At 47.1% G+C, this 24,614-nt stretch overlaps 1 protein-coding gene across 5 annotated transcripts in view; it reads right to left on the bottom strand.

Moving 5' to 3' along the window:
* The window catches only part of Pc (pyruvate carboxylase), a 99,229-nt gene that overhangs the window by 15,438 nt on the left and 59,177 nt on the right, over positions 1-24,614 (bottom strand). For 4 of the 5 annotated variants that reach the window (XM_060383940.1, XM_060383944.1, XM_060383956.1 and 1 more), the window contains 7 exons: positions 4,571-4,706; positions 4,261-4,445; positions 3,933-4,098; positions 3,683-3,828; positions 3,433-3,550; positions 3,115-3,266; positions 1,750-1,868 (listed from right to left, as the gene is read on the bottom strand). In XM_060383940.1, the coding sequence (XP_060239923.1) occupies positions 1,750-1,868; positions 3,115-3,266; positions 3,433-3,550; positions 3,683-3,828; positions 3,933-4,098; positions 4,261-4,445; positions 4,571-4,706 (1,022 nt within the window). Of the gene's footprint in view, positions 1-1,749; positions 1,869-3,114; positions 3,267-3,432; positions 3,551-3,682; positions 3,829-3,932; positions 4,099-4,260; positions 4,446-4,570; positions 4,707-11,972; positions 12,115-24,614 lie in introns of those variants that run through there. The other variant, XM_060383951.1, reaches the window with a different exon arrangement.

Raw genomic sequence — 24,614 nt, 5'->3', positions numbered from 1 at the left:
GGTAGAGCAGCACCAGGGCACTGACTGGAAAACATGGCTGGAGACTCACTGTGACTCTCGCTCTGAACCTAGGAAGCCAAGGGTCTGTGGCTTCTGGATATGTACCAGGCTGGAAGCTGCGTGCTGGGTCCTCAGTGGTGGCCCAACACCGACTGGCGCAGCCTTTGATGCGCAGCGCATTGTTAGTCCTGAGTGCAACCAAGGAGAAAACGACCAGCAATGTTCCATGGAAAGGTAGACTGGTCCAATGCCAAGGATTAATACTTCTAAGTCTCAAAATATGTCTCCTTGAATAATGAAAGCTATTTTCACTGTTTATAAAATGAGTAGATTTTCTTTTTCTTTAAGTCTATACACAAAGTTTGTGGGAGAATACACTGGCACAAAGAAGCCGTAGCTCACATTTGAACAGATGTTAACAGATCCACCTGAACCCCAAAAGCTAGAACAGTTCAGGGGTGCAGATGGTGGAACAGCCTACAGCCATGAAAAGTATTCACAACAGAGAATGGTCCGGGGAATGCCTTCAGCAAATAGCAAGGGTTTTTTGGTTGTCATTTTGTTCTATTTTGTTTTATTGTGAGATAGGGTCTCTGGTTGTCCTAAAAATCACTATGCAGATCAGCCTGCCTCTGCTGGGATTGAAGGTATACGCAAACACAGCTGGCCAAGAAGCAAGTTTTAAAGGAGAATAAAAGTTCTAGGGGCTGCGAGATGGCTCAGAGGCTAAGAACACTGGCTGCTCCTGTTGAGGACCTAGGTTTGGTCCCTAGCACCTGCATGGGGGCTTACCACCCTTTGTAACTCCAGTTCTGGGGGATCAGATACCCTTTTCTGGCTCTGAGGGCAAACACTTACACATGTAAAAATAAAATATATAAATCTGTTTTGAAAATCTGTCTAAGGGGCTGGAGAGATGACTCCGAGGTTAAGAGCACTGGCTGCTCTTCCAGAGGTCCCGAGTTCAATTCCCAGCACCCACATGGTACTCACAACCATCTCTAACTCCAATCCTGAGGAATCTGTGCCCTCTTCTGGTCTCTATGGGTATTGCCCATACATGGCGCACAGACACACTGAGTTGAACATTGAGGCATACAAAAAATAAAAATCTCAAAAATTTGTTTTGAGTCTATCTAAAACATCTTAATGGCATGGAGCTATATAATAAACAACGATGGAAACTACCTAAAGGCTATGCATAGGCGTTGGGAACATCACAGAGCTGGAGGAGGCCTGGAGAGACTGAGCCCACTGTGTGGACTTGGGCAGGTCTCTTAACCTCTTGGTTCATTAATCTGAAAAATGAGGTGATGGTTTCTTCTTCTCAAGGACAGCCATGAGGGCTCCATGGAGAGCCTGGGCCCTGGGCATCCTCACTGTGAGGGTTAGGTAAGTTTTGAGTTGTTTTTTATTGTGTGCTACTTTTTTTACAACAACTATGTAAAATGCTCATAAGAATTATTTTAGGGGTCTGGAGAACTGGTTCAGTGGTTAAGAGCACTTGCTGCCCTTCCAGAGGACTGGGATTCAATTCCTAGCAGCCACATGGTGGGTCACAACCGTCTGTAACTCCTGTTCCAGGGGATCCAACACCCACACACAAAACACCAATGTACATAAAATAAAAATAAATTTTAGAAATAATGTGTTAGTGAAGTTCCTAGGTCCTTTAAAGTGAAAGCAGGTGAGCCTTGGCTGCTGCCCCCAGTAGCTCTTTCTCTACCCTGCCCTCTGCCCAGTGCTTACTCTGTGATCTCCTCAGTGACTGTGTGCTCCACCTGCAGGCGGGAATTGACCTCGATGAAGTAGTGCTTGCCATGCTTGTCCACCAGGAACTCCACAGTGCCCGCATTCTCATAGCCGACCTGCAGGGGCGGCCAGTAAGCAGAGGTTCCCAGGGTCAGGGCTGCGCCACACAAGCCTGCCCACCGCACAGGTTCTGGAACAGAACAGCTTGTGGCAATCCATCCTCCACCTACCATCAGCTCCCCTGCAGTGGCCAGCATCCAGGACCCAGAATACACCTCCTCCCCTATATTCTATAAGCTCAAGGATCTACTGGAAGCTCCTAAGCCAGGCCACAGCCAGCAAGTCTGGGTGAAGACATCCCCCAGCCCACCCTAGAACTTCACTGTTGTCTTCCCAGCAGCCTCCTTGGTCTGTGCCCCTTAGACCTGCAGTCCTGGGCCTCCCAGCCCACTTCTCCACTACAGAAGGGGTTTTCAAGGAGTTTCCTCCTGTGTTACTCTGCTGTCATCTCTGACCAGTGTCACTCTGGCCATCACTTCAAGCAATGCCACTTCAGCATTAGCACTGGTGACACTAACTAGGATTGCAACCCTACCACCATTTCCCTTCTTGTCCTTCCAGAACAACACATGCATTCCCTGGAGTCTGAGCTGGTAGGATTGATGACATCGACCAAAAGAACAGAGCAAGGCCAAGGTGACGTTGCTCCTGAGGCAACCCCAGCCCCACCAGAGCTCAGCAGAGCTTCTGCGCACATTGCTGAGTGGTTTTAACACTCTGTTCTCACCATCTCTACCTTCTTCTGAACCCTGGCTGCCTACACTAGAGGCCGTGGGGGGCTCAAACCTGGGACAGTGTGACATATCTGGAGATGGGAAGTCTAAGAGGGGCAGGTAGAGCTGGTACCCTGCAGCCATGGCAGGTGTTCCCAGGCTAGTCTGGGGTAAGTCACTGCTTACAGACACAGCACCCACCTCCATACCCCAGGAACTACTCTACCAGCTAAGCAGAGACTGGCAGAGATAGCTCAATGAGGAAACACTGTGTCAGAGGTTAGGGGCCAGAATCTGAGAATTCTGTCTTTACAGTGATCAGGGTGAGCTGGTACCCCAGAAAAAGTTAGTCTATATAGCAAGAGTAGAAGGAATAGCCAGGACATCTTCCCTCTGGGGCAAGCACCTCTGCTATCACTGAGCACCCCTTCCAGCCTCAAGAGGATGTCTGCATCCTTTCCCTCTCTGCAGGACCTTCCTCCTTCCCTCCACAAGGAGTTCCCATACCCCCAAGCCATGAAACAATCTGGGCAGAAGTACCAAGAAAACTTGCAAAATTGGGCTCATGTCCTCAGAAGCATGTCCTCACCTGCTTGGCAAGTTTGACAGAGTCACTGGTGAGGCGTGAGCGAAGTTGAGGGTCCAGCTGGGAAGCAGGGGCGATCTCTACCACCTTCTGGTGCCGCCGCTGGATGGAGCAGTCACGCTCATACAAGTGCAGGATATTCCCATATTGATCCCCTGGGCAGACAAGAAATGGGATTCGGCCTTGGCTCCTTGGCCACTGACTGCTGCTCTGTCCAGGGCCCCTTTCCAGGGAGCGGTCCCTGGAACGGCTGTCCCAAAGATCGCTGCTGTAAACTAGGGAGATCTAGGCTTCTCCTGTTTCACACAACTCCCCACTCACCTAGGATTTGCACTTCAATGTGCCGTGGCTTCTCAATGAACTTCTCCACAAACAGTGCTCCATTCCCAAAGGCTGCCAAGGCCTCAGAGTAGGCCCGGTTGTAATTCTCTTCCAGTTCCTAGGAGGGCAAGCAAGGTAGACATGGGACCAGCTCTGTGCCTCTGCTGCCACCTCTGCACACTTCCCAGAGCCCACCACAGGGGCTACCTGCCTAGCACCCAGCCCTGAACATATGTGCTGCCCTCCTCACCTCATAGCTGTGCACAACCCTCATGCCACGGCCTCCACCTCCGTAGGCGGCCTTGAAGATAATAGGGAAGCCATACGTGTTGGAGAACTCATGGGCCTCATGCAGGGAATTGATGGGGGAATCAGTGCCAGGGACCACTGGAACACCTGGTGGGAGAGTATAGGGGTCTCTGTAACAGGCTGAATCCCTGCTACATCCTGTCAGGGAAACAAACTCTCACACTGGCCCCTTGGGAGGAGTTATGTGTCACCTGCAGTGATGGCAATGGCCCGGGCCTCCACCTTGTCTCCCATCTTGCGGACCACCTCTGGACTTGGCCCAATGAACCGGACTCCAGCATCTTGGCAGGCCTGGGCAAAGTCTGCTCGCTCTGAGAGGAACCCATAGCCAGGGTGCACAGCATCTACACCATTCTCCTGAAAACATCAGGAGAAATGCCTTTCTCCTTTTCCTTTCTTCCTGGGGTATACCCCACCCCCATACACATAGCCTCCTGGTAGGTATTGGTGCCAGGCACAGCACAGGATCCTGCCCAGCCTCAGGAGACCCTCGCATCTCCTGGGCCGAGTTGACTCTACCTTGGCCACCTTGATGATGTCTGGAATGTGCAAGTAGGCCTGTACAGGTGCCAGGCCACGACCAATAAGGTAGGCCTCGTCAGCTTTCTGCCGGTGCATCTGGCCTGTGTCCTGCTCTGAGTAGACGGCCACTGTGCGGATACCTAGCTCTGTGCAGGCACGAAACACTCGGATGGCAATCTCACCTAGGACAGACAGGGCGAGCAGTTAGACTCCCGGGCCCTGAGAGAAACAAAGGAGCTAGGCAGGGCAGGGTGAGGAGGAGGCCAGGCCAGGCTGGCCCCAGGCCCTGGATTCTGGTAGTCCTCACCTCTGTTGGCCACCATGACTTTCTTGATGGGCTTGTACTCCAGGCGCCGGTCATTTGGGGAGGCTACAGGGAGAGTGGAGGAGCGGCGAATAGCCAGGAGGCTCAGGCCCCCTCGAACTGTTTGAAACTTCAGCATCTGAGGAGAGGCAATCAGAATCTAGGTTAGAGCAGCCTTGGCACTGAACATCCCACATCCAGAAAGAAAGAGGAAAGAGAGAGGGACCCTAACTCACAGAAGACTATGAAAAAGACAGTGCCATCTCTGTTTCCATTTGTAGTGGAGCTGTGAAGAGCAAGCAAATCCAATCCAATGAAGCAAAGTGAAGCTCAGCAGCCTCCTACTTAGCATGGTGCTTACATTCAGAGGCCACAGAGGGGCTCTATGCAGCATGGTGTGCGTGCATCTTGGTGCTGTGAACCCAGGCTCCCTACCCTTGTTCTCCACCAACATCCAATATAGACTTCTTTCATATGTTGATCCTGTCAACCTGCTCTCTCAAGAGATAGCACTGGCTCTCAGTTAAAACACAGCCTTTTTCAGAGGCCTGAACCTTCCTTCCACCAAGGGATATCAAGTACAATATTCATCACAACCACAAAGGGCAAGTGAAGAGGCTGGTCACAGAGACAAATGCCTTGGGATTCCGCTGACAGGAGATCCTAAGTGGTTACCATAGAATGGGGCTGAGGTAGAGGGGGAGAAAAGGGTCACTGTTCTAAGCTGAGGGTAGGATGGGAGTTATATTTAACGGGGACAAAGTTTCAGGTCTGGAGCTTGAAAAGAGCCTTGTAGATTGCAGGGGAATGGTTGTGAATGGACTTAATGCCACAGAACTGTGCACTTTAAATGGCTGCGATAGGAAATCTGGCTTCATGTACTATACAGAAACTTAATTTTAAAATCAACTGAAGACAGTTTCTATACCATAAACATAGGTAACCATTTTACAAATTAAAGACGCGGCAGGATGTGGTGGTTCACCCCTGTCATCTCAGCTATGCAGGAAGCTGAGGCAGGAAGATTGCTGAGTTTGACATAGTGAGTTCCAGGGCAGCTTGAAGCACAGTGTGATTCTATCTCTACCCCCTCAAAAAAAAAATTTTTTTTTTTTTTAAAGAAAGCTACATTTCTGGCCTTTCTTTGCAGGCTGATTAGAAAGGCAGAACAAGACAGATGAGCTCCTGCCTGTTCCTAGAAGAGAGGGCTGGGGTCTCATTAGCTCTGTAATAGGAAGCGTGTTTTGTGGTAATGGGTCAGGGCTGTGGAAACTGATCCACTCCTGCTGACTCCATCCGTCCTTTTACCCCTCACCTACTGACTGAGGTTTTCATTTGTCCAAAGTTCAGTGTGCTCCCTGTAGTTTTTCAGGCTCAAGGTTGTTCACAGATGTCTGTTCTGAGTTTGCTTGCGGTTCCAGTCAGGCCTGCCTCCCTGAAGGAACTTTACCTTGTTGCCTGAGAGTAGCTCATAGCTGGAGGTTCTGTGAATAGTTACAGGCATGATGGACCTGTGCCCACAGGGAACATGCTCCCAGGAAGGCCATAAACATCAAGTCACAATGGCAAAAGGTTGGCCACTGTGTGGGGTTAACAGGAGAGGTGTGGGTGACTCCTGAGCTCCAGTCTCATGCTAGAAAATTTCTTTGGGCACAATTCTTCTCTCATGTTCTCCTGCTACCTTCTCTAGTGTGTGTGCCACCACCACTTAACAAGGTGATTGGAATGGGTTTGAGAGTCATAATTTATATTAAAAAGATGATGGACTTTTTTTTTAATGATTTATTTATTATGTATACAATGTTCTTTCTGCATGTATACCTGCACACCAGAAGAGGGCGCCAGATCTCCCTACAGATAGTTGTGAGCCACCATGTGGTTGCTGGGAATTGAACTCAGGACCTCTGGAAGAGTAGCTGGTTCTCTTAACCTCTGAGCCATCTCTCCAGCCCCTGATGATGGACTTTTAAGGTACTTTTTTTTTCCAATAAAAGAATTAAGCAAAATAAAAAAAAAAAAAAAATAAAGCTACAGAGGTGGGGAGAAGGGAGAGAGGAAAGAGGAAGACAGAGCCAGGCCCAAGAAAGAAGGAAAAGAAAGCAGGGCCCAAATCTGCATCTGGCCTCTCCACTCAGAGACCTTTATCTAACTGAATGATTTTGTTCTTAGTAAAAGGTAGAAATGTTTGACTCAGCCACCTTTTTTTTAAACATAAAAGCAAACTCAATAAATAAAACAAACATTGCAAAAACACTGATGTCACAAGGACGACCAGCAATTCAGAGGAGAAGGCATAAGCAAATCCCACAACGAGGAGGAAGAGGGGCAGCAAGCAGCATCCCACCCCAGGAGGCGCAGTATGTGGACTTATGTCCATAAGAGCCTGGGCCAGCGGAGCAGGAAAAGGAACCAGACTCAAGATCACCTCTGATCAAACAGTGATGACAAAGTGCCTCAAAGGTCACACTTTGTGAGTGTCCTGGGGAAAGTTACTATAGCTGGATATCAGATGATTCTCTGAGGAAGGAACACAGAACCTGGAACCTAATCAGGGAGAAAGAGGTGGCCACACCCAGATAGTAAGAAAAGCAATTGCTAAGGCCCTGAGGGAACAAGCTTGGGACAATGAAGCAAGCTGGACAGGCAGGAGATGGAAGGCAAAGAGCCCTGTGTGAGGTAAGGCTGAAGATATGGACAGACCTGCTGGTCACTGCCTCCTTCAGGCCATAAGCAGGTCTAAAAGATTTTGGAAAAGATCCAGGTAGGGCAGAGATTGTAACAGAGTTACATCAGACTCTGACTAGGGTAGGGACCACTGGATCAGGCTGGAGTCAGGAAAGGGTATAGGGGCACCACAGACCACATTCACTGAGAGGTCCATTGACCTGAGGAATGAAAAACCCTGTTCAGTGGATGGGCCAACACAGCAAGACTGCAGAGAGAAAGGCATGGCTAGGAGGGAATCGAGCTCGTGGACAAGGAAAGAGCAAGGGAGGAACACCTGGTCCTGTGACAATGGAGAATGTCTGAATCCAGGGTGAGAATGCTGCAGAATGGAGAAGGACCAGACCTGTACTTTAGAGCTTGACTAGGAGGGAGAGCCAACAGAGAGACAGCTACCCAAGAGCAAGCAGGAAGGCCAGGAACACAGTGTCCTGAGCCAGGGTCTGTGTGCTGGAAAAGTGGAGTCAGCCATGATGTCTGAGAGGCAGAGTGAGACGGCTCCAGCTCTGGGGCAGCCCTCAGGCGTGTGTCAGTCTCAAGTAGCATGTAGCAGCCAGGGTTGGTTGGCAGGAGCATCTGGCTCACCTATACAAAAGTGGGGGTCACCTTGCTGAGCTCCAAGCTTCAAAAGTGGGGGTTCACCTTGCTGGACTCCAGGCTCCAGGTTTTCTAAAATAGGTTATATCTTGCCCACAGCATAGTGCCTGTGTCTTATCCAGATAGAGCTAACCCCTATAGCAGCTATGGCTTTTTTTTTTTTTTTAATATTTCATGTAGCCCAGGCTGGCCTCAAACTCTCTGTACAGTCAAAGATGACCTTGAACTCCTGATCCTCAAGCCCCCACTTCCCAAGTTGGGATTACAGGAATGCACTACCACATTTGGTAGCAACCATGATTTTGTTTTTGAGAAAAGGTGTCTCTGTGCAGCCCTGGTTGTCCTAGAACTTGCTTTGTAGACCAGGCTGGCTTTAAATTCACCTGCCTCTCCAAATTCTGGGATTAAAGGAGTGTGCCGCCCCTGACTGGTAGGGAAGTCCCATCAAGGGAAAGTAATCAAAAAGCAGGCAACATAGTCCACCTCAGAGATATCCCGCAATAACTAGTGGGCCAACATAAAGCCTAAGATGCCCATCAGGCTCATCTTCTTGGGGGTCTGTGCATTGTAGTATGATTATCTTGTATTATACAGTCATATAGACAGGATAGTAGTACTATATGACTATACAGCACATGATCTAGTACTGTATGACTAAAATTCACTTATCAGTGAGTACATACCATGTGCGTCTTTCTGGGTCTGTGTTACCTCACTTAGAAGGCATATAATTTATTTCATCAGATATGTGAAATTAATGTTTCAACATTAATGCTTCAAATATGTGAAAGATGGCAGGCATTGTGGCACAAGCCTTTAGTCCCAGCACTCAGGCAGAGATAGACGAATCTCTATGAGTTTGAAGCCAGCCTGGTCTTCAGATCGAGTTCCAGGACAGCTAGAGCTATGTGGGAAACTTTGTCTCAAAAGCAACAACAACAACAACAACAACCCCCAAATATGTAAAGTTCACATGAGACATGGAGAATCAGTTCAGATGAAAGGAAGCCGAAAAGGTGACTAAATGTGCATAGACACTGACTGGACCCTGGACTGTGTTGCCAACAAGGGCATAAGGGCGCAAAGGGAGCACAGACAAAGGTTAAACAGTCTGTAAGTTGCACAGTGTGGTGTGTGGTGCTGTGTTCACTTCTGATCTTGCTGCAAGTCGATGGCTAGGAGAAGCACTGACAGGGCACAATGCCCAGCACATGAGGTTTTCCCTCCAAACATCTAGATACTAAAAACACAGCAAGGTGCTACCCTTGCCTGTGAAGTCACAGCAGCTTCATGAGAGATCATATTTCTAAATGAGAAGTCACACAAGTCACAGCCTGGGTCCTGTCCAGTTACCCTGGAAGTCCTGTTCAAATCTCTGCAGAGCCTTTAAGGCAAGTGCTGAATGATCTCAGCACTTCAGAGCTTGAGAAAGGGGATCAAGACTCAAGGCCAGTCTAGGCTACAATGTAAAACACTGTTTTTCTTCATCTTTTGAGACAAGATCACTTGAATTTACTGTGTAATCCTCCTGCATGAATCTCCTAAGGGCTGGGATTACAGGTGTACACTAATATGTCTAGCTTTAAAAAAAAAAAGTGCCTATATAGTTCTGTATATTTTATCCAATGGGGGCACATTATTTTCTAAGATAATAGCTATACTTATTTTTTATTGCTACATTAGAAATGAAAATAGCATGAGAAGCTGCAAAAACATGCAACTTCAGAATGATGACAAAGCAAGGCAGCCATCCATTCATTAAAGGTTAAAACTAGCTTTCCCTGTAGGAGGCACATGGATTACAAACAGTGGTCATCACGGTCAGCATCTGCCATCTGGAACTTACGCATTAATGAATAAGTTTAAAAACAAATAAAGGGATCACTGGGTCCTGATTACCACGTATCCATCAGCATAGGTGAGAAGCCATCGGCAACTGTCTTAAATCTCTACGACGCGACGCACGGTATCTAAAGCAAGACTGTCAGGTGGTGCTGAAGTCTGCTCTGGGAGGAGAGCCCCACCTCACCACCCTCAGCACGATCTCCTGCTGGTTAGTTTTGTTTTGTTTTTGGCTGCAGAGTATTTTTTTCCTTCTGTATTAGTTTTCTTTAATTTTAATTGTTAAACTACTCCACTTTGGACAAGTGTGGCTTATCATTCACCTATTTTGACTGCCTGCTCCAAGATATGTTCCAGGACGTCAACAGGTCAGACTGCTGTTGGCTCACGACCAGGCTGGGGGCGCATTACTTATAATTAGAAAAGAAAACGGGGCTGGTGAGGAAACTCAGCTGGTAAAAGTGCTTGTTGCCAAATTTGACGACCTGAATTTAATTCCAGGAGCCCACATGGTGGGAGGAGAGAGCTTTAACAAACAATGTGGTGTTCATGCCCGCTCCTCACCAAAATAAATAAATGTGAAAGAATTTTTAAATACAAGCTACATTTGCAATCCCAGCTCATGGGAGGCTGAGGCAGGAGGACAATCTCAAGTTCAAGTATGGACTACATAGAAGACCTTTTCTTGATAATCACTACCAACAGTACCTCAGAAGAAGGAGGAGAAGGAGGAAGAAGAGAAGGAGAAGAAGAAAGGAAGGGTGCAGAAAAAAGGCAGATAGCCAGGTGTGGTGGCTCACACTTTTAATCAGCACTTGGGAGGCAGAGGCAGATAGATCTCTATAAATTTGAGACCAGTCTGGTCTACAAAGTGAATTCAGGACAGCCAAGGCTACACAGAGAAACCCTGTCCTAAAAAACAAAACAAACAAAAGGTCTGCCTTTTTAAAAATTAATTAATTAATTAATCAATTAATTAATTAATTAGAGACAGGGCCTCTTTGTGTAGCCTTGGCTATCCTGGACTTGCTTTGTAGGCCAGGCTGGCCTCGAACTCAACAATCCACTTGCCTCTGTCTCCTGAGTGCTGGGATTACAGGCTTTTGCCAACATGGCCAACCATACAAATGTAGACCTTTTCTAAGAAAGGTCAACGATAGTTCTGGGCTTCCCCCTGGTAACAAAATTAGATTGGTGGGTCCCCAAGAGCTGGGCATGACCCTTCACGCTTGTTTTCCCACCTACTACTCAGTTTGGTCTGTGCCATCTGTAGCATACCCGGGAGATTTCAGGGTATTCCTAGGGAGGACCTGTTGGTCTCTCACCTGGTAGGTTTCATCTTGCCGCTGCTTGAGCACTTGCTCTCATCCATTTTGCTCCCCTGACCCCTCTCTCACCAGCCAGCTTCTTCATTCTTTTCTCCTTAGATTTGTGTCCAAAGGAGAGCAGCTGGCGAGTTCCTGGGAGGCTGATTCTCTATGACCCCCAATGACAGAGAACTGAACTGTATGTCTAATTTTTACACATGCACACATGAGCGAACACGCACACGCACACATGCACGCACAGGCTTGATGTGATTCTCCACAAATGATCTTAGCCACAGGAGAGCAGAAGCCAGGGCTGGCAGCAAACCTGGCAGATGGTTACAGGCAGAAAATGGTGAGGCCCTTTCAGATGGAGTGGGAGGCTAGTGCAGTGTTAGCTGCACTCAGCCTGCCTGGGCTAGGCCTAGCTCTCCCTTCCCTAGCACTATGGTTTGGCAGCTCTGAGGCCCAGTTTCCTCATCTGTAAATTCAGGTGTCACTTCCTTCCATCCGAGACAGGTCATTCCAGGACCAACTGAAACAGAGCACCTGAAGTAAACTTGGGTAAAAATTCCAAAGGTTGTCACTCTTTCTCACTGTCTTTTCTTCCTCCCATATGATTGCAGGGATAGAGAAATTCTCCCAACCTCCCCAGAGCCCTATACAGATCACATCGGCAACCCCACATTCATTCATGTATCTTCCTGCTAACTGCCCCAAAGCCCTCCATAAGGGCCTTTCTCTGTGTAGAGGTAGCATGGAGCCTGCTGTGTACCAGTCCTTCTGTGGTTTTCTGAGTAGAATATTGATACGAGCCACACCAACAGACACACACACACAGAGAGAACAAAGTGCCTAGTCCTCAAGCACACAGCACGCTTTCTCCACAGGTAGAAACCTACCCCAGCACTCGAGTCAAGTTTGTAGGGCCATACCTGTTCTGGAACACTCCCTCTGCGCCAGCCAAGCACCTAAGTGTGCAGTACACAGAGGACGTGGAGAGGACCCACAGGCAGGAACTGCTCCACCGGAGGTCACTGGCCCCAGTGAATACAAAGTTCTCGAGCACCAGCCTGCTGGAGGCCTGGGCCACAGCCAAAGCTGAAATCAGGGGAAGGGGCGCCGCCTCCTGAGGCCATCATGGGCCACTGCTGCGTGGGAGGGCTGGGCCAGAGAGGCGGGGTAGTGGGTCATGCAGAAAGTAGATGAGCAGTAGCAAAGAGCCTGTTCCTGGGCCCTCAGGGACAGGCAGGATTACAAGACAATACCTTCTAGAAAGCAGCTGCAGACTTATGAGATGGATTTAGGACATATGCCACTTGAAGTTCACGGCACAAAAATGTCAACCGGATGGTGGAGTGGTACCTAGATAGCTGCTCAAGAGGGGCTGTGCCAGGCATGATAGAGGGCAAGGGTTCATCACTACAGTCACAGGAGGCCTCTGCTCCAATCTGCCTCTCCCCTAATTCAACGCAAGGCCAGACAGAAGATAAGGCCTTGCCAACACAGACAAGAGAACATACCACCTTGTCCCTGAAGCATCTCCATTGCTATTCTAGCCTTTCCCTCCCTGAATCACACTGCCCTCACAGGCCTACAACAAGGCCTTTCAGAATCCCGATCAGCCAGAGACACCCTGCTACAGGACCGCTATGCATCCACTGGACAGTGTCCATCAGAAGCCCTCACAGACCCATGTGACAGCTAACTGGAGTGTTGCCTTTGAGGGTCTGAGATAGTCCCAGACAGCAGCTAACAAGGTTGGCAAAGTTGCACATGAGCCTCAGCACATCCCCAAGGCTGAAGGGACAGCCTTATGATACCCTCTGCACACCTCAGGGGGTATCATAAAGCTTGGAGGTTAGGTAGGAGAGAAACAGAGTACCTAGGGTGGTGAGACCTTGGTTGGGCACTGAGGCGAGAGATGTCCTCTAGGCACCCCAGAAGTCCTGCTTCAGGCACTAAAAGAAACCCGGCCTGCCCAAGCCAGAGCCCTGCATTTTGATGTGACTGTCCTTTTCACTTAAAACAGCACCTCTCAGAACATGATTCCAGACACAGCCCTTCAGGCTGGCACTGTTCCAGGTGTCTCCTGTCACCCTTGTCTCAAATGATGGCATGGATAGAGGGAATAGTAGGAAGAGGAGGCAGGCTTCCACTTAGCCCACACAGTGCCCTGTTGGGGGAGTGCTTGGTTAGATGGTTATCATGAAGTCCTCGTGGTTGACAATGGTTGCAACTCTGATCGAAATCCTCTGAGGGAAAGCCTTCCTACCCAGAGACACAGTGCACCTGGAGTTTGCACTAAGCCTGAAGCTTCCGGAAAGGATGCCTTTCCTCCGACGTGGGAACAACACTCTCCCATCCTGCAAGCACAGCAAATGGCCCAGCGCACAAGCCTCAGAGGCTTGCGCCACATTGTTTTGCTTGCTTGAGTAACACACAAACAGAACACCTTTCCTGTCCACAGAAGCAGGGGGAGATGACAAAAGGACAAGCAACCCACTACTCCCCGAAGATCCTTCACTCCACGCTCCTCTCCAGAAAGCCAGCAGCGTGAAGAGGCCAGTTTGCTCTTTTGTGCAAATGCTGGCTGACAGATCCCTTTCTTGTCTGGGGAAGTGCATTAGAACAGGGAAGTCAGACTGCCGTGACCGCCACTGGGGATGTGACAGCTCCTCTCAAGCAAGAACGAGCCTCAGTGAAGCCACGAGCGTCTGGCACACCTGTTTCTCCCTTGCCACTTCTCAAGGAAGCTCATGGGAGGCTTTTCACCTTTTCCTGCTTCAGTTTTCTCCAACACTGGATCTATGAACTCAGCCATTCCCCCTTCTAGACAGAAAACCATGGAGCTGGGATGGCGCCTACAACAAAACGTTGGATGAGGCAGGGCAAAGGTCCCAACATCACGGGCGTCAGGTCTGTCACACTGCCCACATGGACTCTACAGTGCAGAACAAATGCCAAGCTCCCAGTGCCAGCAGGTGATTCCACAGGGGGCCCACTCCTTTAGTGGCTCTTTGTGATCGGTAATCACGTGCTTTAGGATTAGCTAAAACTATCCAAGTTTGAGTCCAATGTTTATGCTTCCCTCCAGAGCAGGAGCTCTGAACTGATGGGCATTAGTCCAAACTATGGAACTGAGCTGTGACTTTCACCAGAAACACAGGGTGTCAGGCACTTAAACACCAAAAATATCCAAACTAGAAAGCCTACAATAATAATAATAATAATAATAATAATAATAATAATAATAATAATAAAGGCCTCCTGACCTGCGACACCGGGCCACCATCAGCACTCTGAACAGCAGAGAGAACAACAGTACCAGTGGTCATGTGTCCCAGATATGCCAGGGAAGTTTCAATTTGCCCAATAAATCATCCAATGTCCCAAGAAACTCCACTCCTTCAGACCTGAACTATATATTGCAGGCTGCCTCCTGCAAACAGAAACATCAGAGAATTCTATGACAGGCCAGTTTGGGTCCAGGCAATATGGCCACTGTGCTGCCAAAGAAATGTGCTCCCTGATTGATAGCCTGGCTGGGGAATAGGGCAGCACAGCCCTGTAAGTGCTCAAGCCCTAGAATGTTCCTTCTAGAACCTACATGGCTTTGATCTGAACTATATCTGCTTTCACAGAGTGACTCCCTGTGCTGACTAAACTGTGCTGGAAAGCAGCCAGTTGTGCAGTGAGAAGGAAGGACAACTCACAAATAGGCCCTAGTATCTACCAAACTAACCAACGAAGCCTGTTTCCTTCCTCCTAGCCCTTGACCCTCTCACACTCCATTCCTACTACCCAGAAATCTCAGCCTCAGTCTGTTCTTTCCCTGGTGCTCTGATATCAGCTACAGTGGCCTAAAAAGCTAGACGTGTTCTCCTTTCATATGCCAGTTCCTAGAGGCCCCAGTAGACATGTTTAGGACACCATGGAGTAGCCTAGAGAGAGCAGGGCATCCACCAGAGGATGGCAGGCAGGAAGGCTCTGCCAAGACTTTCTGGTCCACCCAGCCTACAATCGTTTGTAGTGGCCCAGGATGGTTGGTGTGAGTCAGGGGCTGGGAGAAGGAAAACAGGCTTTGTTGGTTAGCTGGGTGTGGGGGTATCACAAGTTAATAGAGAAGACAGGAGAACACCACAACAGTGACACCCAGCCTGCAGGCACTGTTGGGTCTCTGAGCTTCAGCAAAACACTGGAACATTGTGGCAGCTTGAGCTCCAATGGCTCTAAGTGGCCCTGGGCAGAGTTGGCCTACTTATAATCACCAGTGGCTATGTGGTCCCACAGTGCTCAGCAAGCCTCCATTCAAATGCTACAGGAGAAGGAAGCCTGAGTATGTGCTGCTATATACACCTTCTGTCTGTGCAAAAGACTTGGAGATAGGAGGCAAGAAGGAATCTCAAGGGACTGAAAAACAGTAGGAAGAGGACAAGAACAGGTCACAGAGTACTGCCACATGGAGACAGCAGCTTTGTCCCAGGCCCTAGGGAGAGTAACAAATTCAAGGCCAACACTGCCCTCTGGTGCAAGAAGCCATCACTGCCAACCTGCTGCCCACACTCCACCCCCCAATAGGAGAGGGCACTTGCCCTGATTTCTCTACATCCTTTAGAAATCTGAAAGGAAGTGCCTTCCTAGACACTTATATCCCTAGCAACTCTGACAGCCCTATTTGGGCAGCCATCACCCCTCAGCCACCTCATTCTCACCCATCTAGCTCCCACTGAGAGGCTCTCTCCTGATAACATGTCTGCATCCTTAGCAAGGTACACTCAGTGTTACAACTTACTGACCCATCTGTTTCTTTTTACCAAACACTGTGAGCGCCTCAGGCACTATATATCCTTGACCTATCAGTCCATCTACTGTCTCCATAACACTCCACACAGTGCCTGGAACCAATTAACTATATGCCTAAGGGGGCTGGAGAAATAGCTCAGAGGTTAAGAGGACCGGCTGTTCTTCCAGAGGTCCTGAGTTCAATTCCCAGCAACCATGTGGTGGCTCATAACCATCTATAATGAAATCTGGTGCCCTCTTCTGACTTGCAGGCAACATGCAGGCAGAATACTGTATACATGCATAGCGAATAAATGGATGTATGAATGAATGAATACTCCAGGCCACACAGTGAGTTTGCAAAGTAGTATGAGGCAGTTAAAATTCATTCAGAAATATTATGGAACATTTAGCAAAGATTAATAAGGCACAGCTCCTTTTGGGAACAGTACACCCAAGCTAATAGTACATACAAGTCTTCTCTCTACAAAGCTTAGAGCACCATGTGTTGCTGGCAGGACACAAGGAAGGGCAAAAGGGCAGGGCAGCAGAGAGCACCTGGGGAACTGAATGTTTGTTTCTGCCCCACATTTACATGTTGAAACCCTGACCTTGGACTTCCCAGCCTCCAGACTGCGATAAATAATGTGTGTTGTTTATAAGCTCCCTGGTCTGTGGCATTTGTTAAAGAGTCACAAACACAAGTGACTCAGACACAAGCTAAAGGTGGGAACTAAGAAAAGCAAGTTTCAGAGCTGAGTGCAATGGGCATTGAGAAGCACTAAAGTCTCAGTACTAAACATGCCTAGACCATGTCTGTAGTATGGCAAGGCAGACAGCAGATGTCGGCAGATGGCACAGGAAATTTCCAGAAAGTCCTGTTGGCCTGCTCTCCTTTCAACTCTTCTCTTTCATGGTCCAACATGGAAGGTGAAAAGCCTTGGTTAGATAAGGGCAGGACTCTAAGAAGCTTTGAGGGACTTGGGGCCTGGTAAGTTCAGGACACATAAACTGAATTGTGTCCCTTTAGAAATATGTGTTAAAGTCCTGTACTTCAGAGTATGATCATATCTACAAATGGAGTCTTTACCAAGGAGCTCCGATAGTTACTAGATGGCATTCCTAACCCAATATATGCCTGGTGTTCTTATATCATGGGGAAACATAGACAGTGACAGACAGACAGACAGACAGAAGATAATATGAAGATGCATCCAGCCATGTAACTATAATGATAGGTCTACGAAGGGTAGGAAGCCGAGCATCATTTGCAAAAATAAGAAAGGACCCAAGGTCTTCAGGGGAATATGGCTCTGCTGATGCCATGATTTTAGACTTCTAGCCCTCAAATCTAAAGGCCAAAATCCCTGTTGTTTTAAGCTTCCTAGAATTGGTCCTTTGCTGTGATGACCCTGGATAACCAACCAATCACAGTTCTCAGAGGTGGCCAGACCTCTACAGACCCTAATACCCAGGCTAGGAACATATCCAATGATACAAAGGTGCCCTTCTCTCTGTTCATTCTGCTGCAGGCTGCAGCTGCAGCCAGGGTTTCAGAGCATATAGCTATTTAGAACTGGCTCAGATGGAGAAGGTGAGTGGGAGGCAGCAGAAAGAGAAGTGAACAGTAATGCTGGGGCATGTGAGGCTGCTGGGAAAGCTGGGCTGAGCCAGCAGGAAGGCCTCTGGGGTCAAAGACATCACAGACTAGCCATGAAAGAGAAGAGAGAGGGAGAAGGAGAAAAACTGAGGAAGGGAAGAACATCAGAGGAAGGAGGCCAGACAGAGGAAGGGAGGTGAGAAATAAGCTCAGAGGTGGGGACAACATAAGTAAACCTCCTAGACAGTACCCTAGTCACAGCATGGAACAAAGTGTTAAAAGGGAGCCCATGAAGAGACACCTGGGTTCTATCTAAGCCAAGAGTTTGCATACTGGCAGAGAGAGTGGGCTGTGCCCCAACCTCAGGGGATGCTTTGGAGGAACCTGGCAGGGAGGAGCAGATGTACAACTATTGGCATGGACCATACTGCAGGGTCTGAGGAATCTGGTTTGAGAAAGAATAGAAGTGGGCTATGAGTTGGGAAAAATGTTCTAATGTCTGCGAGACAGCTGGGGAAAGGACCGACCGCAGGCAGGGTGGGCACAGGAGGACAGAGGCAGTGACTACACAGGAAACAAAAGGGAAAACTGACAGCACCTGTGAGCTGGGAGGCAAAGAGGCAGGAGGGAAGGCAGACTCTGGGCTCCTGCTTTAAAATGGATTATGGTGATAACAAATCAAAGATCATAGACGCAGATGAGGTAGAAGCTGGGAGCTCACTGTAGACCCCAGAGGGCTGGTGTTAACTGCCAGTTTCCAGGTGGACAGAACAACTGGGTAGATAGCTCACCAGGAGCTGGCAGGGAGGGCTGTCCCCACTAGGACAACATGGAAACACCATGGATCCAGGGAAGTGATAGTGCAGAGAGAGGATGTAGCATAAAGAAGACGACAGCCAACACCCAACAAAGAAGAGGAATGAGCAGCACTGAGGCACAGGGTTCTGAGGAGCAAGAGAAAGCAAGCCATCAGCTTCCATGGCACAGAGCTCCCTGGTGGCCCTCGCCTGAGCTGTCTGTCTTGGAGAGGCAGAAGGAGGGTGGGTCAGGAGAGGGACAGCAGGGGTGGGTGGAAAGCTAAGGAAGTCAAGTCTCTGTATCAAGCTTCCTAAAGTTTCAACAAGAACTTTCAGAAAGCTTAGGAAAGAAGAGAAATGCAGGAAAGCTAGAGGGTCCTGGGCTCAGAAGGCTTTTCTTTTACAATAAAACAAAAACATGTAGCAGAATGTAAAAACCCAATCAGGATTGGTTTCATTTTTAATTCTCTCTCTCTCTCTCTCTCTCTCTCTCTCTCTCTCTCTCTCTCTCTCTTCTTTGTGTGTGTGTGTATGTGTATGTCTGTCTGTCTGCCTATCTGCCTATCTATCTATCTATCTATCTATCTATCTATCTATCTATCTATCTATCTAATCAATCTATCAAAACAGGGTCTTATTTTGTAGTCCAGGCTAGCCTGGAACTCACTAATAACCAAGGCTAGTCTCAAACTTCTAAGGGATTATAGTGTAAGCCATACCCCTGGAGGGGCACTTCCTTCCCAAATCACAAAGCAAGAATGAGAAATCAGACAACAGAGGCTGCACCCTCTGTTGGGCAGCATGTGGACTTGTGGTCATGATGCAGGGGATGCAGAACAAATGCAAGGAAAGTCCCACCCAGCAAGAGAATTTGCAGCCAGGGATGCTCCAGCCCCCAGTGGAGTGGCAGTAAAAGCAGACACCGGACAGATGTGTCTGCATGGCTCTGAGAGCCCTCTGCATTCACTTTCTGACTCCTCACAATCAGCTCCGTGATGAGTCACCTGCTGCTCCCAGTTCTAAGCTATGGAGACATTCTGGCAGCAGAGGGTGAGCCACATTCCTGAAGGATGTTTCCAGGATGTCAGGGCCAGAATGCACAGCGGGGTCATTGAAATCCACTGTCCTGCTGGTAGCAACTATGAAGACAGAGAGGAGGCAAAGTCCCAGCCAGGAGTGAAATGAAGACAGCAGCCCCACAGCTCCACAGAGCACTAAGCAGGCTCACTCTTAGGCAGTGAGCCAGAAGCTTCCTCTCTTAGATGTTCTATGTCCCCCACTGCCCGAGTGTTAATGGCTTGATCCCAGGTTAGCAGTATGTGCAAGTGCTAGAGAAATGGTTCTCAGCCTTCCCAGTGCTGCAGCCCTTTAATACAGGTCCTCATGTGTGCTGACCCCAATCATTAAATTCTTTTCGCTGCTACTTCATAACTATAATCTTGATGTTATGAATTGTAATGTAAATTTTTGATAGGTGATCCCTGTGAAAGAGCTGTCTGACCTCCAAAGGGGTTGCAGGCCCACAAGCTAGGAACCGCTATGCTAGAGTCTTCTGGAGGTGAGTGGAGGTCCAGTAGAAGGTTTCTGGGTCACTGAGGATGTTCCTCAAAGGCATCCTGAGACCCTAATCTTCCAGTTTCCCTTCCTGGCTGGTTTTGCTCTGCCATGTGTTCCCAAAGCAATCAGGCGGTGAACAACTCCTGAAATGATGAGCTGAAGGAGACCTCTTCTCTTAAGCTCACTGCCTTTCTAAGTTGTTAATGTGACAGAAGCCAAGTCTGACTGTTACAGATGTCTGGAAAAGCCTACCCACAATCTCTTTCCAAGAGAGAAAACCACTGCCCACACCTATAACCTTCTCCAGCCTTTACCTGCCCACACCTCCCTGTGTACTTTGGGATTGCAGTCTTCCATATGAATGATCAGCCAAATGCTACTGGACAATTGAGAAAATCACCAAAACAAATCTGGGAGTATTTTAATGGAGATTTTGAAGAGAAAAATAATATAAAGAGCAGACACATAGAAAAACTATAATTAATCTCCTCAGAGAAATAAGAAAAGTGATTGCATCTATTAAGAGGCAGCAGTTATTTTAAAAAGCAACAAGAGGGAACTCTAGGAAATTAAAAATAGAGCTGCAGAAAGGTTTTTAACATAATAAATGGTATCACAAGATGGTTCAGGACAGCATCACCCAGAAAGGCTACCCAACAAAAACAGGAGACTCTTATATTTTGGGAATATGTCTCTGGCTACTTGGGAGTCCCAGAGAGAAAGAGAACTAGGAGGTAAGGAACGACCTATGGCAGCCTGGGGCCGGGGGGGACTGAAGAACACCCACTTTCTTCTATATTAAAGGGTTCTGTGACTCAGGCTGGTAAAAGCCCCAACTAAAAAAGGATTAGGAAAAACCTGGTAAGCTTTCTGTAGTTGTTTCCTGAGGTGATGGTTACAAATGATCACAAACTTGATGTCTGAGGACAACTGGAATGTATCCTTTTTCAGTTGGAAGTCCAGAAATTCAGCATCAGTTTCAACTGAAACCTGCTTGTGGGCAGGGCTATTGGAACGACCTATTCTTTGCCTCTCCAGTTTCTGTTGCCAGCTGGGGCTCCTTGGCTTGTGGCCACATCACTTCAATGTCTGGCCTCTGTCTCCACATCACTCCCTTGGTAGAACCTCTCTCTCTCTCTCTCTCTCCTAAGGACCCATGAAATAGTATGTAGGGCTTGTCCCATGTCAAGGTCCTTAATCACAAATAATAAGGCTTCATTTATCTACCTATCTATCTATTTATTTACTTACTTACTTACTTACTTACTTTTTATGTGTATCAGTATTTTGTCTGACCAGGAATGTCCTATCCAGTAAGACCATCACATCAGTGGTAGTGGAGTATGAGCCAGAGCTCCATGCTGCCAGCTATTGCAGCCTGAATGGTTGCTCTCTATGAATTCTGCTCAGGTGAGGCCAGAATTCTTGACTTTACTGCAGAGAAGAATTTCAGGAGGAGCTGGTAGAGAGCAGGAAACTAAAAGGTATTTTAACACAGAAGAAAGGCAGTACACACTCCGGTGTGGTATGGGCATCTCAAAGAAGTGCATCGCAGTGTCTCAGCGACAGCCGCACCTACTGCCTTAGCGATTCTGAACAGCCCAGTGGTTTTGGTTTTAGATTTATTTATTTTATGTGTGTAAGTCTTTTGCTTACATGTATGTATGTGCACTATATGTGTGCTTGGCTCCATGGAGGGCAGAAGAGAATTCCCTAGAACTGGAGTTACAGATGGTTGTGAGCCACCATGTGGGTGCTGGGAATTAAAAACCTGGGTCCTTTGCATAAGCAACACGTGCTCTTAACCACTGAGATATAATCCAATCCCTAAAATTCTATCATTCAAAAGGTTTCTAAAGTATTTTCTTCCCTCCTTTTAGTAAATGAGGTCAAAGTGTAGTTCCTCAGTGTCTTGGGTAGGGTCACAATCTGATTAAAAAAAAAAAAACTACTAACCTTGAGGGTTTCACAAAGTATGAAATGTCTTATGTCTTTTACTGTAAATGGAGTTTCTAGCCTTTTTTAAAAAAGATCAATCCATTTATTTATTTGTTTGTTTATTTATTATGAAAGCAGTGTCCTGCGTGCATGTACACCTGCAGCCAGAAGAAGGCACCAGATGTCATTATAGATGTTTGTGAGCCACCATGTGGTTGCTGAGACTTGAACTCAGGACCTTTGGAAGAGCAGCCAGTGCTCTTAACCTCTGAGCCATCCCTCCAGCCCAAAGTTTCTAGTCTTGGTTTATTTTATTTGTATGTGTATGAGTGTTTTGTCTGTGTGTTAAGTACACTATGTGTATGTAGAGCTTATGAAGGACAGAAGAGGGTGTCTGATCCCCTGGAACTGTCTGTTATAGACGTTTGTGAATTGTGGATTCGAGGAACTGAATTCAGTTCCTGTGCAAGAGCAGCAAGTGCTCTTAACCACTGAGCCATATGTCTAGCTCCTTTAATTTCAACTTTTATCTTTATGAAAGTGTCTAGTCTTGTTTGTGAAATTCTCAGAAAATGTGAGATTTACATTTAGAAAATGCAGAAAAGAAAAATGGCATCCTTGGTTGTCTGCACTTAGGCCTTAAGTTCATTACTACTTTAACATTCTCATTTGAACTCTCCTTTCTCTCTCTCTCTCTCATATCTATATATCTATATGTAACCTCCACAGCAAATTATGCTACAATATTTGACTCTCAGTTAATGAAAGACTTCAAACAGCCTCTGGAATGAGAAGCTTTTTAGATTCCTAGATCTCCTTAATTTCCCATCTATTTATCTTGTCTCAATCGATCAATAAGTGTCTAGAAAATACACATCTCAGGCATGCCAACCAGAAGGGACAAAAAGAACCACCTGGTAAGCCCCAAGCCATTGCCTAGCAAGCCTGCAGAGCCACCTGCAGATTTGTTGGGTAACACAGTGAAAGGCTCAGGGTGTCCCAGTGGAGTGACTGTCAGACAACAAAAAGGCACATTAGCTGATGGAAAAAGAATGAAGCAAACACCAACTCTAGCAAAGAGAGAAGGTAGACAAGGAAATACTACCATAACACACACTTTCAGATATGCCTAATTGATGTGAATAATTTAAATTATGAAAAATCTGGGTAGTATTCCATTGTGTAAATGTGTCACAGTTTATCCATTCTTTGGTTGAGGGACATTTAGGTTGTAGGTTGTTTCCAGATTCTGGCTATTGTGAATAAAGCTGCTATGAACATAGTTCAACAAATGTCCTTATATGATGGACCATCTTTTGGGTATATTCCCAGGAGACGTATAGCTGGGTCTTGAGGTAAAGCTATTTCCACTTTTCTGAGAAAGTGCCAGATTGATTTCCAAAGTGGTTGTAAAAGTTTATACTCCCACCAGCAATGGAGGAGTGTTCCCCATTCTTTACTCCCTCACCAGCATGTGCTATCACTTGAGATTTTGAACTTAGCCATTCTGACCTGTATGAGATGTAATCTCAGAGTTGTTTTGATTTACATTTCCCTGATGACTATGGAAGTTGAGCATTTCTTTAAGTGTTTCTCAGCCATTCGATATTCCTCTGTTGAAAATTTTGTTTAGTTCTGTGCCCCATTTTTTAATTGGGTTATTTTGTTTATTGGTGTTAGATTTCTCAAGTTCATTATATATTTTGGATATTAGCCCCACAACCATGCTAGAAGGTTGTAGGGAGAGAAAGAAGGTACATATCTGGGATTGAGGGGAGTGGAAAATGAAATAAACCTGTCATAAAGAGAAAAAAATACAGAATTGGATATGAAGAAAGCTCAGCTGATAGAGTTCTTGCCATGCAGGTATGAGAGCTTGGGCTTGATTTCTAAAAGCTGGACATGGTAGTGAATTTGCAATCCCAGTGCTGGGAAGGTGGAGACAGGTAGACCCAGACGCGCCTACACTAACTAGCCTAGCCTGAAAAGCAAGCCTCAGCTGCCAGTAAGACATTGTCTAAAAAATAAGATGATGACTCCTGAGGAATGACATTAGAGGCTGCCCAGTGGGTAGATAACCCGAGCACCTGAGGGGCTTACTGACCAGCAACAGAGGGCAACCTCCCGTACAGGTAAGCACACATGTGCACACAGACATATACACAACACACACACACACACTGTGTTCTGTCACTATTATATTTGTCTGTTTTATGCTGGGATCAAACCACTAAACAATACCTACAGCTCTCATTTTCTTTTTTCTTGTTAATTTGTTAATTTCAGTGGATATATATATTGCTCTACATAACAGAGTTGAATCATGACCAAACAAGGAACCACTGGATATTTCTAGATGTTTCTGCTTGTCCTCCCACACTCACAAGTGATAAGTGATGATGGCGTTAGCAGGTGTGACCTTGGGGAAGTGAAAAGGTCCTGGGGGACACGCCTCCTGAATATAGGAATATAAGCAGAAGCCTTATTACATACCTTGATCTTGACTTTCCAGCCTCTGGAAAGTGAGAACAAATGTCTACTGCTTACAAAACATGCCATGTAAGGTATTAAAGCATTAGAATATTTTGCACAGACTGAGACGGTGCCGACAGATCCTTGCTTCTTCTTTTTAAAGCTACAAAGAACCACAGCAGACAATTGATAAAACTGTAATTTGTGGAGTAATATTCATTCAGAGCATGGCTGTTCTGGCAAGAGATCACATCCAAAGGCCTTCAAGGTCTGTGTGATCCAGCTGGCAAGAGACTACATCCAAAGATCTTCTAGGTCTGTGTGATATGGCTGAAATACAAACACTCCTTTAATCCAGGAGACAGAGGAAAGCAAATATGAGTTCAAGGTCAGCCTGGTACAGAGCAAGTTTTAAGTAAAGAAAAGCT

Source organism: Meriones unguiculatus, chromosome 1 (assembly GCF_030254825.1).
Source record: "Meriones unguiculatus strain TT.TT164.6M chromosome 1, Bangor_MerUng_6.1, whole genome shotgun sequence".
NCBI classification, from domain to species: Eukaryota; Metazoa; Chordata; class Mammalia; order Rodentia; family Muridae; genus Meriones; species Meriones unguiculatus.
The sequence above is the reverse complement of the archived record's forward strand: the minus strand, read 5'-3'. Positions and strand labels throughout refer to the sequence as shown.